General features: G+C 33.9%; 4 protein-coding genes across 10 annotated transcripts in view; 2 read left to right on the top strand and 2 right to left on the bottom strand.

Moving 5' to 3' along the window:
- Window positions 1-24: 24 nt before the first annotated feature.
- Window positions 25-9,398, bottom strand: LOC105836700 (protein son of sevenless). 4 transcript variants are annotated; one of them, XM_012680919.3, is made up of 20 exons: window positions 8,756-9,398; window positions 7,952-8,215; window positions 7,750-7,833; window positions 7,573-7,653; window positions 5,712-5,861; window positions 5,436-5,644; window positions 5,157-5,340; window positions 4,837-5,083; window positions 4,513-4,743; window positions 4,076-4,439; window positions 3,818-4,007; window positions 2,902-3,138; window positions 2,647-2,802; window positions 2,369-2,551; window positions 2,168-2,285; window positions 1,813-2,102; window positions 1,520-1,733; window positions 1,169-1,449; window positions 580-823; window positions 25-490 (listed from the first exon to the last, which is right to left on the bottom strand). In XM_012680919.3, the coding sequence occupies exons 1-20, from the start codon at window positions 8,861-8,863 to the stop codon at window positions 402-404; spliced, it is 3,924 nt and encodes a 1,307-aa protein (XP_012536373.1). In that variant the 5' UTR covers window positions 8,864-9,398; the 3' UTR covers window positions 25-401. The 4 variants fall into 4 exon arrangements, with proteins under 4 accessions (XP_012536373.1, XP_028047175.1, XP_036147831.1 ...); XM_028191374.2 differs by lacking the exon at window positions 8,756-9,398 and adding an exon at window positions 8,335-8,704; XM_036291938.1 differs by lacking the exons at window positions 7,952-8,215; window positions 8,756-9,398 and having other exon boundaries at window positions 7,573-7,649.
- Window positions 9,399-9,771: 373 nt separating this feature from the next.
- Window positions 9,772-11,801, top strand: LOC105836702 (probable tRNA N6-adenosine threonylcarbamoyltransferase, mitochondrial). Its single transcript, XM_012680923.3, has 5 exons — window positions 9,772-10,214; window positions 10,457-10,715; window positions 10,784-10,912; window positions 11,074-11,427; window positions 11,498-11,801. Exons 1-5 carry the CDS (start codon window positions 9,973-9,975, stop codon window positions 11,792-11,794), a joined length of 1,281 nt encoding a protein of 426 aa, XP_012536377.1. The 5' UTR covers window positions 9,772-9,972; the 3' UTR covers window positions 11,795-11,801.
- LOC105832205 (solute carrier family 2, facilitated glucose transporter member 1) overlaps window positions 11,574-18,872 on the top strand; it is a 27,304-nt gene continuing 20,005 nt past the window's right edge. The window contains exons 1-3 of one of the 4 annotated variants that reach the window (XM_036291939.1): window positions 11,574-11,692; window positions 15,518-15,574; window positions 17,092-17,280. In XM_036291939.1, coding sequence (XP_036147832.1) covers window positions 15,533-15,574; window positions 17,092-17,280 — 231 coding nt within the window. In that variant the 5' untranslated portion in view covers window positions 11,574-11,692; window positions 15,518-15,532. Of the gene's footprint in view, window positions 11,693-15,511; window positions 15,585-15,895; window positions 16,097-17,091; window positions 17,281-18,872 lie in introns of those variants that run through there. The other 3 variants (XM_028192824.2, XM_012672938.3, XM_028192825.2) reach the window with 3 other exon arrangements.
- On the bottom strand, window positions 11,905-13,849 carry LOC105836703 (GTP-binding protein 10 homolog). The gene is made up of 6 exons (XM_036291940.1): window positions 13,767-13,849; window positions 13,539-13,555; window positions 13,358-13,377; window positions 12,974-13,277; window positions 12,663-12,881; window positions 11,905-12,551 (listed from the first exon to the last, which is right to left on the bottom strand). The coding sequence occupies exons 1-6, from the start codon at window positions 13,832-13,834 to the stop codon at window positions 11,947-11,949; spliced, it is 1,233 nt and encodes a 410-aa protein (XP_036147833.1). The 5' UTR covers window positions 13,835-13,849; the 3' UTR covers window positions 11,905-11,946.

Raw genomic sequence — 18,872 nt, 5'->3', positions numbered from 1 at the left:
ATTAACATATTTTTTATATGAAAACTATATCACAGTTGTGTGTATTTGAAGGAAAGACGGAGATTTAAAAGAAGGAAGCCATTCAGGTAACTGATACTGAGCGTAGTCTATTTAGTAAGATAAAATATAACAAAGCACTAATTATTTTAAATAACAAACTTGAAAGTTCATCGAATTGTTAAAATATTAAATCATTATTTAAGATTTTTACTATTTTCACATTTAATGATTTGTCATCAATACTTTGTGAATACTTTATTTGGAATTTATCGATCTATTAGATTGTGCCTTTTTACTATTTGTGCGACAAGAAAGATTTCAGCTTTACTTACCAAATGGACTAAGCTGCGACTGAAATTTTTTTTAAGTAAAAAAAAATAAAACTATGATAAGAACAACACTTAGCTAGGTCCAGGAGGAGCGCTGAAATTAAACATAGTAGGTTGACGTCCTGATAAAGGTTTCGGTGGTAACTTTGGCGTTACTGATCCTGAAACGCAATAGTACAAAAATAAAATATCTTTTAACAGTTTATGTTACATAAACACACATAAATTTGCAAGTGACATAATATCTCACCGTTAGGCTGTGTTGGTGGAAGTTTTGTAGGGCTAGGACTATTGAAAGACATATGTCTCCGTGGATGAACGACAGTACAACCTGTATTTTCTAATGTGGAATTTCGGCGCGTCAGTAATGCCGAACTATTTGGATTTAATGTCGCTGGAAGTCGTGGTGGTAATGTTACAGGTCGCGGTGGTAACGGCGGTGGTGAAATATCATCTCTTGGAGGAAGAATTGGTGCGTTTGGAGCTTGTTTTGCCTGTATTTGTTTGAAGTACATTGTTTACTTTCTCAAAAAAAAAAATTACATAATAATATCCTATTTTTCATCAATCTTGCAAAAATATTTCTAATCTACTCTAATCAAATATACAAATATAAGTGTAATGCAATATATCTATCAAAAAATTTTGCATTTGACATAACAAGTAACAATAAAATTAACAAACATTATTGAATAAAATAAAAATACTTACATAGTTTAAAAATTAACACTTTTTCTTAAGAAAAATTTTACATCAAGATATCTCAAAATTAAATTATCATATTATTTGAAAACTTTTAAAGACTAACTAGATTAACTAGATAAATCTTAGAATCTTACTTGTTGTGGTGATTCGCTACATGAACTTTCTTTTCGTTTAGGTCTAGGTGGTAGCGGTGGTGGAGGTTGGCTAGGATGTGGGTTCCCAACATTATTGGGAAACGACGGCGTTTGTATTGCACTGGGGCTTCCACCTGGCAGGATACTTGGTAGACACGTTATAGTACTTATGTTGTTATTAAAAAAAAAAGGTCCAGGAGATTGAGGGCTGCTATTCGACGAAGCGAGCGAAAGCGCCGACATACTAGGTGGACTAGGTGATGCCGGAAGTGGTACAGGTGCTATAGAAAGATAACAAAAAGTATTAATTTACAGTTATTATTAATACGTGATTTAAATATAAATACATACCGAATAAGACAGGCACAGAAACGTCCACTGTATGTGATGGAACTGTAATTTGTGATACATGTGGAGGCGTTTCCGGTAATCCTTGGGAAAATGCATCCGCTGGAGAATCGTGTAATTTTACGCTGGATGTTACCACGTGTAATGGAGCTGGTAATCTTGCGCTTCTAGCTTTGATTCCTGGTGATTTCAAGTTCAATTCTGGCCATTTACGCGGCTGTTGCAAAAGTTTAAGAAAATGTAAGACAATTTTTATATACTGTATCACACACATGTATTAAGTAACAAACACTTACGAATCGTAGAGGTTGTTTACAACCTCTTGGTTCTATTTCTAAACTTTTCTCATACAAATAATTGCTTATATTCGCGTCTGACATCTCGGGATCAAAAGGACACAGATTTTCAAGAAATTGTCTTATTCTAGGTTCCACTAAAAGACAATAAGGTTGATTTTGATACTGTTGTATTTCACCAGTTATTTCTGCTACTTTTCGGCGTTTGCTAAAATTAATAAGCTCTGGACTTCCAGGTAAATAATCTGGATTTCCTTCTTCAATATGCAGAATATTAGTCAAGTACATACCTAAGAATGAAAAAAATTAATTTTCTGTAATAAAAAACTTTATAACATTACTTTATAATACTTACCAAAGAATGGTACGCAAGGTGGATTGATAGATCTTAGTTTCTCTTGATACTTCCGAAAATGGTCGCTATTAAGCTCTCGTGCTTCTTCTAACGCTTTTTCTAATCGTGCAGGTAATTGCTGTAAAAGTAAACACGTGTTGAAAAAACAATAATTCGATAAAATACTTTTTTTAAAATTATATGAATATGAATGGAACGTACTTGAAATGTACATCTTAATCTAAAAACTGAAGCTGATCCCATAGCACTAATAATAGCTAGAACAGCATTAAAATTATTGAGATCTTGCAGCACCATCATTACTTCAATTGCACGTGATACAATGGCTAATCTCTCGTCGAAATTTTCAGCCTCTACTATTATCTTTTCTAACCATCTTGTGAACTATCAAATCGCAATAAAAATTGAATTAGTGCGATGTAAAATAATAAACATTTGATATATTTTACGATATATTGACAACGAAAATGAAAACTTACATTTGTTGTATGCTTGATCATTTTCAGCAAATTTGGTGATGTCTTATCCTTATCCTTTTTTGTCCATACAGATCCAACTAATTCGGAAGGCTTTACCGTTCTATACAGATCAAACTCCAATAGTGTTAACTGTCTTGCTAATTCGATAGGATGTAACTGTAATTGATAAGTTACTTCAGTATATTTCAGTAATATTGTTAGTAATATATCAAGACATTATATTTAAAAGGGAATTTAAAGAATTAATTTATATACCGTAAGTATTCCATATTCTTCCTCAGGAACTTTAAGATGCCACTCAACTGGTGGAGGAGATCGTTCAAAACTAAATGTGATAGGTCGTTGTTCCGATGGCTCGCATTTTCTTTGTACAATTTTTATTACTGAATCAACCCATTTTCGCATGGATTTACCACTAACTGTATCCAAAAATAATTGCAATCTTTCTAAAAGATTTCTATCACGTTCAAAATCGTAAAAATGATGATCCACCTAAAAGAAAAAAATACTTAGAATATTTTAAGAAAAACAACAAAAAAATAAAAGTTAAAAAACCAAGCAAAATAGGATGTTACTCGAAAAAATTAATTTATTTTAATATTAAATTAAATTTACGGTATGTTTCAACTTCCTCAGCCGTTCTAATAAATCATTTTAATAAATAAGGACAAAAATATTGTTAAAATATAAATATAAATGAATAGTTTCCGAATTCTGCCAAAAGTTACATCAAAACTTAGCAAATTAAATAAGGTATAAGTAAAAAAAAATATATATATATATATATATAAAGTGTTGGAGTAATAAAGTATTGAAACATCAATAAATTTCTTAAAAAGAGATAATATATTGATTATTCGTTGCTATAAGAGAATAGTTTGAATCCAAAGTGATAAGACTAATCAAAAGACAATATCAGGTGTGAAAATATCGGAAGGAGAATGATATAAAATTTAAATATTTATCTGAGGAAAACCAAGTTCATCTAAACATGCTGTGATAAAATTTTTAAAATTTTTATTCTACACACACAACACACACACACACACACACACACACACACACACAGAGTTTTTTGCATTTAATTTTTTTTTATTACGTTGCAAATATAAATTGTTAATTTTTATTATTTTTAAGAGACTGTAAATTAAAATCAGAAACTGTTACTAACCCAATGTCTTAAAACGTTCAAAACTCTAAACTGCACTGGTTGGCAAAATTCCTTTCTATATCTTTTCCAATCTTCTCTAGCGGTTTTACATACAGAAGGTTTTTCTTCTTCACCATAGACTAATGAAGGATCTGGTATATCGAATCTCTCTATTAACAATGTCAATAATTCTTGAGGTGAGCAAAAACTCCTAAAATAGATGGTGAATAAATAACTTGTATATGAAAAGAATTAGTACAATAAGCCACCGTTACTTGCCTGTAAGTAGTAAGGAATGTTCTTACAAAAGCTGGATCAGCATATATATGATAAGTTAATCTTTCTACTAATTTTATTAAAGTTGCACCCTTAATTAAGGGAACACCACCATTTTCCCTAGCCTCCAAAACAATATTTTTGTCACTATCTTGTTCAGCAAATTTATACAAATGAGATGGAGGTAGCCTCAACGGATGCTTTCTTTCCTCATCCAATAGGATACTATCTAAAGTTCTTTCTAACATACTTTTGGTATTCAACATTACTAAATCCGCCATCCAATTATTCTTATCTTCAACAGATTTGGCAACAAGAATAACATTAGGGTGGTCCCTTGGTGCAATTTCAAAAGCATTTTTTAATTCTGTAAAAATATTTCAATTATAAAGTGAGGTGACACAAAATTATAAATATAAAAATTATGTGTCTGTATTTACCTTCGGTATCTTCTCTATCGATAATATCGACTTTTCTAATGAAAAGTCTCTCTTTTAATCGAAGTTCACCTTGGTGAGTCGAATGTCCACCTACTCCGATACCTGCTGCAACGGTAACGCTGACTCTTTTACTACCAGTTGGTTTACACAATACTAATAAACCATCGAACAACAAGGCTTTTCTTTCTGTTAATCTTCGTCCATTACTAGCCACTTTTTTCAATGTATCCTCTGTAAACATTAACATTGATATAAAACTACCAACAATCGAAAGAAATGGTTGACTATTAGGAGATATAATAAAAAGATATTTCTTTGTGTTACCTCTAATAAATTCATTGCAACACTGCCCAATATCTCTTTGATCCCAACCATCCACAGTCTTTTGTAATTCACTAATTTTCTCCAGTGCTGCTTGTTTCCTTGCTCTGCTCTGCATTCGCAAGCCCGTATCCTTTTTTGGAAGACTTGCTACAGATTGCATTAATTCCATTTGTAATGGTCTTAACAAACCTTGCACTTGTTCCAGAGTTTCGGCATCCTCTGTATTAGGCGTACGCTTATGTAAAACCTAAGATTTTAAAATACATTAGGTAGATTGTTACAAAAAAATAATTCTATATACACAATAAGTAAAAAGATACCTTTATGTAATCAAAATACAGGAAACAATGCCATATAGGTTGTAATAAAAGTTTTGGCAAATAATATTTAACAGCTTCCTTAAAACCATGACCTGCTGCACGTAAAGCCGCACTAGCGTCTGGTCTTGACAATAAATTTGTTAAAACTTCCCGACTAGCTGAACCATTAATATCTTTCGCATATCTAATAATATAATTAGTAACAATTTTATACATACTATATACATTTTTATGTATACATTATGATTATGTATGTAAATTATATAATGTAATATATACTTTATATAAACATCAAATTCTGCTGCTTCTGCTAATTCTTCAAAACATGAACCAACTGTAGGTGTTTGCTTCTCTTCCGTAATTTCCATTATATCTTCTAAACTACCAAGTAATGTTATAGTAACTTCATAAATATCTGTAATATTACTGAAAAGCGTCTCAAGTTCACTGTTATCTTGTGCTAACTTTGCAATTTCTTCACGAAATACCTAATAATAAAAATAATGTAATTTTTTTTATAAAATTTTTATATTCTTTAACATTATGATATATTACTTTGATAATCATATGTAAGTCACGGATGTAATGCCGTTCATCATGAATGAGATCTCGAACAGACTCTTCATAAGTCTGCGAAACAACTGCACCCAAGCTACTCTGTGGACCTTCCATACAATCATCTTGATAAAACATGTCCATCAGTACCTATTGATAAGTTACAAAAAAATTATATCTAATATTTTGATATTCTTGAACATCAATAAGAAAAAAGAAGTAATAATAAATAGAATATTTAATAATTATATTTATCAAAATTTACTAATGATAAATAAATAGCTACATAACTATATAGCAATATAACAGCATACACATAAAAGTTATTTTTAAAAAGTGAGAAAAATTAAATTTTTCGCTGCAGTTTGTGCTGTTAAAATACTTTCTATCAATGTTTAATTCGTGTATATGTATGTATATATATGTACATATAAAGTTATTAATAAATGCATGCTAAAGAATAATTAGCTAAACATAGTATAAGTAGTAATAATTGTATGTGTGTGCATGTGTGTACACACACACACACATTACTTATATTAAAACATTATATATATTACTTATATCTAAAACTCTATACACTTAATAGACATACAACGTATAATATTGATGCTAAAATAAATATTCTATGTTGTATAAAAAATATATTAACAATTTTTTAAATAAGTAATAAGTATTTATAGAGATTAAACAAGTAAGAAATTACACAATATTTATGCACAAATTTAACTGTCTTGTAAATATATTCTTAAATTCCACACCCTTAAAATAAACATATTTTAAGGATTACCATTTATATTCACAAATTAAATTTAAACAAATATGATTAAATTTAAAAAGTATTATATGTTGAACATATTTTAAATCTTTTTGTAATTAAAATATTATAAAATTAAATATTTTTCTTTTCTAATTCAATTAAATATTTTATGTAATATTATAATCATATTTCTCACATAAATAATATTATGTTGATATTATCTTGCTTAATGTAACAAAAGATGCAATATTTCTTTTAATCATTTTACAAAAAATTATATATGAAACAATAGGAAAAGAAACAATAAAAAATAGATGTAAGACTAATTGTAAGTATAACTTTTAAAAATGATACCAAGATAGCAAAAAATGTCAACAGCTTAAATTTTTTTTGTGCAATTACAAGTACGTACCACCTAGAACAGCATGAGTGAAGAATGAATATGGTTAGAGTTGTTATATATTAATGGAAAGCATTGTAACCAAGCAGAGAATATATGGCAGCCACAATTAGCCTAGTGTAGCCAATTCTGAAATTGTATTAGTGTATCTGTTGCTAGTAGTAGATGTTCAAATTACAAATTATGGAAAGTAATTACAATTTTAGATTTTTACTAGTGCAATCTAAAGAAAGTAATGCATTTTTTGAAGGAATTAGGCAGTGATATAATAAGAAAAAGCAATCTGAATCTAGAAACAAGTAATAAACTATTACTAGCAAGACATCATATTTCTCTACTGCGTTTACTATCTATTTAATGCAATGTAACACTACTCGTTTTAATTGTATTTCTTTTATACAAGCATAAGCTAGGTATATCTATTAGAAAATGTGACTACATATTTTATAAGACTGATTCGAAATATTAAATATCACATGTTAATTATATTATTAATATATATATCATGGTACACTTACACATATCTACATGGATATTAAATATATATTCACAATTTAAACACACACACACACACGCGCGCGCGCGCGCGGATAAATTCAAATCAGCTTTAAAATGTAACTGGTACAAAACAGAGTGCATGTTGGCAATTAAGATGCAGTATAAAGATACAAAGTAGATTATACATTTCTACAATGTCTTACCATGTCCGCGTACATTGCGACTCTTATGTCTTCGCAGGAAATCTCTACATGGCGAATATTTTTCACATAATTTCCAGCTAACTGAAAAGAAAGTAATCTTAAATATTCCTAGACAATTCTTTTCAAATAGAAATGTGCAAATGCAGAGAATAGTTTAATATTTTATACTTTACCAACCTTCAGAATATCAGCAGAGATATATTCCAAAACGCCAACTACAAAAAGGCTAACTTGCAAATCAATTTTGTGCTGTAATACTTCCTATTATAAAAAAAATGTGTTGTGATTATTCAGCTTTAACGTTTTTTTTAATTCTATAATAGAATTTAAAAAACAATAGAATCTGCATGCAAATGTATAAATAAATGGGCATCTGTACTTTTTGTAATAACTGATGAATCTTGTCAACTGGTAGTACTAATGGCGACTTTTTTTTCCCTTTTTCTAAAGCATCTCTCGCATCACGAAGAGCCCATCTATCGATGGGCGTAGGAAACGTCCGTCTTACTCTTTCCTCTACATCTTGAGGAGTTTGAGGAGGTGGATGGCCACAAAGCATGCCTAGCATTCTCAAAATTAAACACTCCACATAGTCTAAGGCATCTTCTCGAGCTTCAAGACTAGGATGTACTTGTTCTAGTACCTATAAAATGATATTTTCTCGTTGGTATTAACGTCAAAATCTATAGGCATACTGTCACAATTATATTATTGGCCACAGATACAGATAATTATATTATATTATATTACAAAATATAATACTTTGGGACAGAGATAGTGGCGAAGGAATTGACAGTCGGACTAGAGATAAACGCGAGGATGCAATATAAAAAAATTCACTAATCGCCGATGTTGATAGGAAGGGCATTTGAGAAATCATATGGTGGCCGCACACGGCGATGACGTCGGTCAGTGTCGTTGATCGATCCAGCCTCGACGTAAAATCATTGAGACGAAAAATTATCGAGCGTTGGAGCGAACAAAACATGAGGGAGAGAGGCGGGAGCGAAGTAGAGGGGATAGAACGGGATACCAGAAGACAAGAAAGCAAAATATATAAGACGGGAGCATGGAGCGAGCGAGAGATAAAGAAAGGGAGCGAGAAGGAGGGAGAGGGAGTGACAGGGACGGATGAAGCGAAGGATAGAGAGGAGGAGCAGCGAAGTCGGAAGGAGCTATGTACCTTGCGCAAGGAGTTGACAAACACTCCCTTCCACTTGGCAGCGTTCTCCTCTTTCTGAAAATCATATCCCAACGGCTCGCTCGCCACTGACGCCGGCGACGAAAACATCTTTCACCAAGTGCTCGAGAGAGACTAAGATAAGTCCGTGGGATTTTCAAAGAGCATCGTCATCAGCAATGAAAGAATGAAAAATCGGCCGAGACGTCCGTCCGTCGATCGGTCGAGTGGTCGGTTGGTCGGTCGACACCTCAGAGCGCAGATATCTCAGTCTCGCTCGTTGGCAGATCGACGCTTTCGTTTTCCTCGACAGCTAAGCCACTCGATTGTATCCGCGCGCTGTTCTCGCGTTGCACGCGCTCGTCGCTCCCGGCGGCGTCGTCGTCGTCGTCGTCGTCGTCACCGAGGCCGAGGCCGTGACCGAGCCAAGAGTCCGAGAGCTCCGGCACTCGTGCATCTTACACGCCCTTTACTCCGTGATTTTTCCTCGATTCCGTAATCAACACCAGCGTTAACACTACCAAACACCACCTCCTGGAACCGAAAAGAACCAAGCGGAACCTGAGAACTGACTCGACTGCCCGTGATGGCCGCGACAATACAATCGCCTTCGGAGAATTTTATCGATAAACGGGAGTAAGGGATGGGCGGTTCGTTCGTTCGTTCATTCGTTCATTCGTTTGTTCGTTTGTTCGTTTGTTCGTTCGATCGATCAATTACCCCTCTCAGCCTCTCACCGATATTTTCAAATTTGCCCAATCCCTATGTCACTGTTTCCACTCTTGTCCGCACGAGCACGACGTTTACGCGGAATTTTTACTAGGCTTTCATAGAGACATGTAATGATATCTTCAGATATGAAATATTATTTGTCGTAACAAGTTTTTTCCACGTACCAATTGGACATCGAACGGTAGGAGCAGAGAGGTTCTCTCTCGAGAAACTCGAGAAATTCTCTATCCGATAGCCAATCAGCGCGCCCGGAAAATTTTCTCACGACGAGCACGTTCGAATCATACACATGACGCGTTCGAAGAAATTACAATAAGTTGCGTGAAATATATAGAGAAAAGAAAATTCGGACAATAACATATATTGTTTTTAATTTTTAAATTTCGATGAAAGTGCTACTTTTGCGTATTTTAATTCGCTGTGAGTTTTAGTATTTGTAACCTTGCTTGATTAACCTATACGATTGGTATTTTATTCCTCTATATGAAATGGCCAAATGCATAAACTTTTTTCTGCACGAAACGTCATTAGAACTTTTTCAGCTAAGACGTTTGAGATTTCTGCGCGCGTGCAGCCAAACATTAAACGTAGCGCGAAAATTTACGGATGACAGATCGGCTATCATCTTGGGAATCGAAACTAGCTGCGACGATACAGGATGCGGAATTGTAGATACCACGGGAAAAATATTAGGCGAGGCGATAAATTCGCAACATGTTACTCATCTGAAGTAAATATATCTCGCAAGTCATTAATTTGAAATGAATTCAATACGTATTTGAATCAAGACTACTTGGAATATTTAGGAAATAATCAAATTTTTATAATTTAATATATTTATAGAATGTTTATCTATTAAATAATATATGCGAATTATGTCCAGATTAATAAAATTTGATCTCCAAATTAAATAACACATAAAAACTAAAAAATTTTTTTTAGTAAATTATAAAGGTATACTCTCATTTTTAGACATGGTGGCATAATACCTACAATTGCCAGTGAAATGCATAGGCAACATATTACAACAGTTTGTGAAAATGCCTTAAAATCGGCAAATCTAAGATTAAGAAATATAGATGCTATTGCAACTACAACTAGACCAGGTCTTCCTTTATCGCTTTCCATTGGAAATAAGTTTGGCAAATATCTCAGTAGAATTGGTAACAAACCATATATACCGATACATCATATGGAAGCTCATGCATTGACTGTACGGATGGTGCAGAAAGTATGTCAGAGCTAATTGCATATATAAAATATATTGCATTAAATATAAATTATTCATGTATCTTGTAGGTAGACTTTCCTTACCTTGTTTTACTTGTATCAGGTGGCCATAGTTTATTAGCAATCGTTGAAAATGTTGATAAATTTTATTTACTGGGTACCACGGTAGATAATGCGCCTGGTGAAATTCTGGATAAGGTATATTTTTTAATTTCTGACTATTATATGTTTAGCTAAAAATTTGATCTTCAAATTACGTCTTCAAAAATTATCAAAATTATATGGAAGATCTTATAGAATTTAAAGATAAAAAGATCTATGAAATACAACGATAAACAAATTTGTTTTAAATTTTACAGATTGCTCGTAGGCTTAAGCTTGCGAATATACCAGAATTCTCGCATATAAGTGGTGGTCAAGCAATAGAAAGTGCAGCGAGCAAAGCATCAGATCCAACTAAATTTGTTTTTGAGCCAATCTTGACGAGAAAGAGGGATTGCCAATTCAGTTTCGCAGGTATATCGAACACCTGTTTCAAATACATTGATGAACAAGAAAAAAAATTCAATATTTCTGATAGTACAATCTCTGACTTGTATAATCTCTGTGCTGCTCTGCAGCTGTCTCTTGCAAAGCACATATGTCTCAGAACACAGAGGGCGATGGAATTTATTAATAATATGAATTTGATATCGCAAGAGAAACGAACTTTGGTATGAGATACTAAGTTTATATTTGTTAATTTCCCCTTTTTCTTTATTCTATATATTCGTTTAAATACAGGTAATATCTGGTGGAGTAGCTTGCAATAATTTCTTGGCAAAAACTTTAGAAACTGTTTGCTCGGAAAGAGGCTTCAAATTCGTTAGAACTCCACCTCATTTATGCAATGACAATGGTATAATGATAGCATGGAACGGTGTGGAAAGGTGGCTGGTGAATGCAGGCATTTTCCGAAGTAGAGAGGAAATCGAAATGGTAACCATTGAGAAAAACGCATTATTTGGTGAAAGTTGGATCGAAAGAGTAAAAGATGCAAATATAAAATGTAAATTGGTAAAATTGAACAAGAAACTTTGAACACAAATTTTTATCCAGTCTTTCACTTTGAATCTCTATAATGAAATGAATTCAATTTTTTAAAAAATTAGACGTCTGCATACTTTTTCGAATCCTTATTAACAAAAATATTTTTTTTACAAAATGTTTTATTATTTTTGTACCTTACAAATTTACACAACAGTCGGTGCATGCTCTTCAAATTGTCGATTTATCCTCTTCTGTAATTGAAAGTCCAAGTTGCCATGTTCAACAAGATATTTCCTCTCTTCGTATTTATCTAATACTTTTCGTATCTTATTTTTTATCACTTCTATATCTTTTTTATCTTTCGAGATTAAGGACGTCGACAAAACATCAGCAAAATGTATCACTTGTTCAGGTCGTATATCCTCTGAACATGTGGACACGTAGTCTCTTAAGTTGTACAGTGCTGGCTTAATTTCTTTAAGGATATTATTAGCATTATCAGTGTCCATTTTATTAACTATAATCATAGCTGGCATTTTTAATAAGTCTGGATTGTAGAGCTCAATTTCCTTGTTTAGTAAAACTACAGTTTCTAGGCAGGATCTATGCCCATGCTTGGGCGATAATTGAAATCCTTGTATATCTACGATGAACATAAGTAGCTTTGTTCTTTCAATATGCTTTAAGAACTTGTGACCCATTCCAATATTCATATGAGCTCCCTCGATCAGACCTGGTAAATCTGCAACGGTAATCTGTCTTAAATCGTCGTATTTCATGATTCCTAATCTGGGCCTTATGGTAGTGACTATAACAGAAAAGATATCCTTTCAGTAAATATTTTAAATTGATAAGCATAACAATTTTAGAAAACCAATAACAAAATCTGATAGTTAATAAAATATATATCAAGTCTTACAAGGATAATCAGCAATTTTAGGCCTAGCTTTTGAAACTGCTGCTAAGAATGTGCTCTTGCCAGCATTGGGAAAGCCAACTAATCCGACGTCAGCAATCAGTTTCATATCCAATTGTATCATTTGAGATTCTCCCTTCAATCCAAGGAAACCTGTATCTTTAGAACCACCCATACCTCCTTTGGCTATTAATATTTTCGAGTTCTCTTCATTTAAGTCTCCTATGTAATTTTTAAATAAAGAGGAAAAAAATAATGTTGAATATATATAAGTTTGTGCACAAAATGCAAATAATTTTAAAAATTATACCAACCTAACAAAATTCCATTCTGATTGTATACTGTAACCCCACGTGGAACTAAAATAACCTTGTCTTCACCAGGTGCACCTATAATTCCTCTTGCTGTACTGTCATGACCCTGATCCGCTTTGATCCGTTTGCTCTTCAAATTCGTGATAACATTCTCCAATGTTATTCCGTCTTTTGCAACTAGGTATACATTGCCCCCTGAACCTCCAAATCCACCGTAGCGACTCAATCCAGCACCTCCTGTACCCGCCCTGACATGAAGACGCAGCGTGTCAATGAATCTAGATTTTAGATATTTTCTCACTGGCTACAATCAAATAACGAATTTTCTTTATCAGGTAATATATGTACAATCTTATGATATTTAATTCAACAAGATTTACGTACCTTTTTAATGCCATCTAAAACTGTTGTTAGAAGTACCATCGTTACAAAGATAACTTATAATTATTTTTAGTACGGTACAAAGATAATTTATAATTATTTCCTTACACTTGTATTTTCTAATTTATTTGCATTTATTCGACAGTACATATTCATTTGCAAAGTTGAAACCAAACATGCTTACATTGCTTTAGGCCATATCTACAATAGGTGTAGTCCTGTAGACGTGTAGTAAGCCTTAAGCTCTAAGGAATTAACCAATTATATTCGTTTATTCTTCTCACATTTAATTATAATTGGTCAGTTTCTTATGGCATAAGGCTTACTACACCTATTGTAGATCCGGGCTTAATATCGGCTGTTTTCCTTTTAGGGAACACAATCGACACAAGTATCGTTCTATCTTTATTACTTATTGAACATAAAAAAAGATAGAACGATGCTTGTGTCGATTGTGTTGCTTAAAAGGAAAGCAGCCATTATTGGCCTGAGGTTTGTTCTTGGTAGCTGTACTACTGTACTGATGCAATAAGTTAGAATGAGAAAAAATATATTTGTTTCATTCTAACTTATTGCACCAGTGCAGCGATGAAGAACAGGCCTCTGTTCTTTTTAGATGCACTGGTGCACTGGTGCAACAAGTTAAAGTGAGACAAATATATTTTTTCTCATTTTAACTTATTGCACCAGTGCAGCTAAAAAGAACAGGCCTTTAATAATGTGCACGAATGGGCGCGTTCAGCAGACGGAGCGGATCAGGGGCTCGATTCTTGAATTTATTCGCAAGAGAAACGTATTCGCAAATTCTGTTCTTACAGAAAAGTTAGAAATTTATTGGCTATCGTATGGCTATTAACCAATAAACTTACAATTTTCTGTTAGAGCGAGTATTTGCGTATACGTTTCTCTTGCGAATGACTTCAAGAATCGGGGCCCCAGTGAGCTCTCAGTGATTCTTTACTATGATTGGTTCTTGCCTTTAGTTCTTCGTTGGATTTAGAAGCAGAAACCAATCATAGTAAAGAATTACTGAGCGCTCTTTAATCTGCTCCGTCTGCTGAACGCGCCCAATGACTACATTGGGTGCTTTCCATTTAATGACACAAGTCGACACAAGTGTCGTTCTATCTTTGTTACTCATTGAACATAAAAAAAGATAGAACGATGCTTGTGTCGACTTGTGTTACTAAATGGAAAGCACCCATTATCGATCCTGATCAAGTTTGAGAGGCAGTCCAGAGTCCAGCATCCCCTTAACCTCCCTTCCTCTTTAGGGCCAGTTTCACAAACGTCGATTAACTGCTAACGAGAGGTTAATCGACTACCTATCTTTCTCTATATTATTATCTAAGGAGAGACAGAAAATCTATTAACCTCCCGTTAGCAGTTAACCGACGTTTGTGAAACTGGCCCTTAGTCAAATATCCACGAATCCTGTAGGTAATGTGCATGACTTTTTGGGTCTCTTATGTTATTAATAATAACGTTTTGTAATCTTTGAAGATGTAAATAATGCACAACGTGCGTAATATTATAATAATACAAAATACTTAACTGTCTTTTTAATATACATACATGTCTATTTATATGTCTACTAAATTAATAAAATTAAAATTTCAAAACTTTTACTTTTGAAAATTTCTAATAAGAGATCGAGTCTACATTTAGTAAAAGTACGAATATAAAACATACCAGAAAAATATAAAAAGGTTATATTATTTAAAATTCCACGAGTTTTGTAAAAATCTAAGAATTAGGAGATTTCAAGCTTTTAGGTACTTTAAATTACGATTTTTATATAGTTTTTTTAAGAAATTTTGGTAAAATTTTAAAGACATTTAAGAAAATTATTTTTGAGAAATTTTTTAGACACGCGTGTTGTCTATAAAGTAGGTATGCCTTTTTATTTAGCTTATAATACTTATATATACTTTGAAATGAACCACGTGATGTTAAAATAGACGCGACGGAAGTCTACTCTCACATGTCGCGACGTAAATATTTCATTGACGCAATCATGATGTTTATAAATCGCAATACTTTTTGTTTAATAAAAAGAAAAATTAGAGATATATGTATTAAGACCAGCTCTCATTTTAATTGAATTACGAAATAATAATTATAAAAATAATTTTATTTTTAATTCTTCCTTTTTATTTTCAGATTTGCATCTAAAAAATGGACATCGGGAGATATACAAACGCGACCTGGATCAGAGAAGTGAGTCGCAGTAAGTTTTCAAACAGTTTTCCAGGAGTTGAACAGAGTAGCGATGCAGTGTGTCTTAGGGTCAAATGAAACCAATTACGAGGCGCGGATCAATTGTCGGCGTTGCCAGAGAGATGGGAGGGGGGGGGGGGTAAGCGAGAGAATCTTCTCTCTTCTCGATGAAACTCGGAGATTCGTCTAACGGTGGAGGCGCGTACACGAAGCGAAGCGTTAAAATTAAATCTAGCCAGAGGCCGTCGGCTACGTCGTCCACGACGATGACTCGTCGCGTCCTCTCAAGCTCAGTCTCAAGAGCATCCCCCGGTTGCACGGATGCATTCCGTTCTCCGATCGAATTAGTATTCCCCGCCGCAGTTCTCTCTCTCTCTCTCTCTCTCTCTCTCTCTCTCTTTTTTCGTCAACTACCCTCTTTTTGTGCAACGCGCACTCAAAAATCCGAACGTTCGAGGATTCCTCGCGAGACGTTAAATTCGCGCGAGCTCTCGACCACTCTCACCTCTAAACTTTGCCGAGGTAATCTTTCGTTGTTCAAAATCCAAGTTTATGATTTGAGGATTACTATGATTTCGTTCTTGTTGTTCATTTTCGTTATTATTGTTAACTTAATTGTAGAGCCTCTCTCTTTACTTAACGCATGTTGTCTACGATGCACTTATTTGGAAACAATTAAATTCTGAGATTGCAATTTTTTTTATTTGTGTAATATCCCAAAGATTAGGGTTACCATATAAAATGAACAGGACGCTGAGATATATTTAAGTGTCAATATTCTTCTTCTAACAAGATCCTCTCTGGAAAAAATACGTCTGTACAATCCATTCCAATATTGACAAGTATTGTCAATTCTCCGATGTTTTTTTGGCTAAATTTAAATCTACGTAATTTTACTGTATTATTGATTATAATTCCGTTTATGTAAATTAGATTTATCTTAGAAATAAAAAATATCCTTGTACATTTTTCAAGTTTGAACAATTGCGCGTACGAAAGTAACGGATAAATACTTTGAATTAACGTTTAGACTTGAACGTAAAATCGATCCGTCGAAATAGTCGTCAGATTTCTCGTCGCTCGATCATTCCTGAATGGTCGTACGACGAAAAGAGATCACGCATGTGTGCGAGGAGTATGTCATCGGGTTACTAGCCTTGATCATTGGCCAAATACTTGACAGGGAAAGCGCACCGTTGTCACGCTACTCGTGCTAATTTTATGTACGCCACGTACGACGCAGAAAACTGTGAAAATTGACAATAACGGTAAAACCTCGTGACAATATGATTACAGCTCGCGCGTTGCAATTTCCAAATATTATACTTTTATTTATCAATAAAACATTTATGTTGTATTACGACTGTACATGGAAACGAAACGTCTGCATGTGAAAGACGTGAACGAAATAAAATGTTGTTATCTTGTTTTTATCAGTCCAATAAGATCTTTTCTTCTTAAGTGGAACAGATCGATTATACTTTGTAATTTTAATTATAAACTCGCATTTCCGACAGATGGAACGAGAGGACGAGGACTTTGGCGAGGGCTACATCGCGGAGTCGCATCCGTTGAGACCGACACATCTCACGGTACCGCTTGGTGGACGCTCCGATTCACGTGCACCTAGCATTAGCAGCAGCGTCAGTGATCTCGATGTTCCGATATATACCAGAGAGACCACCATACCTGTCTCGGCGAGGAAGGTAAGGAAAGAAATAGCAAAGCTAAGATACACACAAAATTAGAATTTATTCCTTGAGATTAAATACGCATATTAAAATTAAACGTGATAAATTTGACAACGTAAGAAAATCAAAATTCGCCCTAAAATCTCGATAATAAGAGTTATTAATTGAATACTAATTTTATTCATTTCCATACGTTATAAAATTTATGTTGAAATTATTTTTTCACGGCAACATGCTACTACCTTTTTTTTGTAAGGACAAAGATTTTTTAATTTTCTTCTCAATAGTAAGAATTGCTTAAGCAAAGGTCGGAACCGATATATGATTTAATCGGTAGGACTCGAAAATACTTGGCCTGCTCACTATATCGAAAGATGTCGCGGTAAGAGGTTGCATTATTTAAATACGAATAGAGAGAACTCTTCTCCGTGAGAGCGTGATGAACATCGAAGCACATCGGATCACAATAATGCTAACGCCCGAGGTGCGCCGAACCACGCGAGCAGAGACAGCAGAGATGAACGTCTATGTAGCGAAATATGCGCTAGCAGGAAAACACCTTATTTTTAGAACGATGTCGAAATCTCACGGTTATTCGAAGTCAGGTGGGCGTACATACGCGCGCACGCACGTCTCGCTCGGACTTAGCTGCGGTGGAAGACCCGTGTAATGTTTTTGGTTTAATCTTGTTTACGAGATGGCGTCTCGTGTTTGCGTGAAATCCACGTGCGACACGTTGCGTATAAGCATATATGGTATTACCGAACTTTATCTATAATTCGGTAGCTCTATATATATACACACATCTCGAATTAATGAGTCTTTATGGCTATAATAAAAAATTTAGCTACGAAGAACAGAGCAAAAGTTCTCTAATTCTCTAGAAGCTTATCGTACGTGATGCTGCAAGCTCCGTCTACTTTTGTTAGTTTATTGTGGCATTCTGCACAAGTCGTTTTCTTATATAATTTTACGTAGTTTGTATGCGCTCTTTACGGACTGGTCAAAAGCACGTATCGTTTAATCGAAGATATTAAACAAAGAAATCAAAATGATTATAAAGAAACAAGGACTGTTTTGATCTCTCGTCGTTAAAAAAACGTTGACAATGTTTTTATGAATGCACAAACGCCGTGTATTGCGCTTAGGCATTTTCTCAAAAAACGTCTAGAAATGATAATCACATCGGACTATTGGCAAAAATTCCTCGTGTTGTAACTCGCCGTCAAGCCCACTTTGCCTACTCATATATTTTATTTTCCAAAAGTTGTACGGGAAAAATGTTAAACTACCTAAATTACATTTAACATTCTTTCTCTTTATCATTTATACTCAATACTCACGAGTATTAGAGATTACTTTTATTTTTTTACCCCTTTATTTTACTCACTAGGTTTTTCTTACAATTTTTTTTCTTCTGAACATTGATTACGCCACTGAACGCAAAGAGGAGAAACACGTGACGAAGTTTGCCCGCGAGTGATGCAACAAAGCGCGTTGTCGTCGTTTGCGTGGTGCTTGTGTGCGCATTTGATTCGGGTTTGATTAATGATACTCTAGGCAGTCGATTAATTTGCCCTCGCAGCTAATTAAATGAGGCCTGCGGT

Source organism: Monomorium pharaonis, chromosome 9 (genome assembly GCF_013373865.1).
Source record: "Monomorium pharaonis isolate MP-MQ-018 chromosome 9, ASM1337386v2, whole genome shotgun sequence".
Taxonomy (NCBI): Eukaryota; Metazoa; Arthropoda; class Insecta; order Hymenoptera; family Formicidae; genus Monomorium; species Monomorium pharaonis.
The sequence above is the reverse complement of the archived record's forward strand: the minus strand, read 5'-3'. Positions and strand labels throughout refer to the sequence as shown.

Bases quoted from the DNA above. Each gene is read 5' to 3' on its own strand.
- LOC105836700 (XM_012680919.3), bottom strand. From the start codon at position 8,863: ATGTTTTCGTCGCCGGCGTCAGTGGCGAGCGAGCCGTTGGGATATGAT. The intron at 1,450-1,519 runs GTATGTATTTAT...ATCTTTCTATAG, and splicing joins TTCTGTGCCTGTCTTATTCG to CACCTGTACCACTTCCGGCA. The intron at 824-1,168 runs GTAAGATTCTAA...AAACAAATACAG, and splicing joins GTAGCGAATCACCACAACAA to GCAAAACAAGCTCCAAACGC.
- LOC105836702 (XM_012680923.3), top strand. From the start codon at position 9,973: ATGGCCAAATGCATAAACTTTTTTCTGCACGAAACGTCATTAGAACTT. The intron at 10,215-10,456 runs GTAAATATATCT...TCTCATTTTTAG, and splicing joins CAACATGTTACTCATCTGAA to ACATGGTGGCATAATACCTA. The intron at 10,913-11,073 runs GTATATTTTTTA...TAAATTTTACAG, and splicing joins CTGGTGAAATTCTGGATAAG to ATTGCTCGTAGGCTTAAGCT.
- LOC105836703 (XM_036291940.1), bottom strand. From the start codon at position 13,834: ATGGCTGCTTTCCTTTTAAGCAACACAATCGACACAAGCATCGTTCTA. The intron at 13,278-13,357 runs GTACGTAAATCT...ATTTGATTGTAG, and splicing joins TTTTAGATGGCATTAAAAAG to CCAGTGAGAAAATATCTAAA. The intron at 12,552-12,662 runs GTAAGACTTGAT...TTTCTGTTATAG, and splicing joins TAAAATTGCTGATTATCCTT to TCACTACCATAAGGCCCAGA.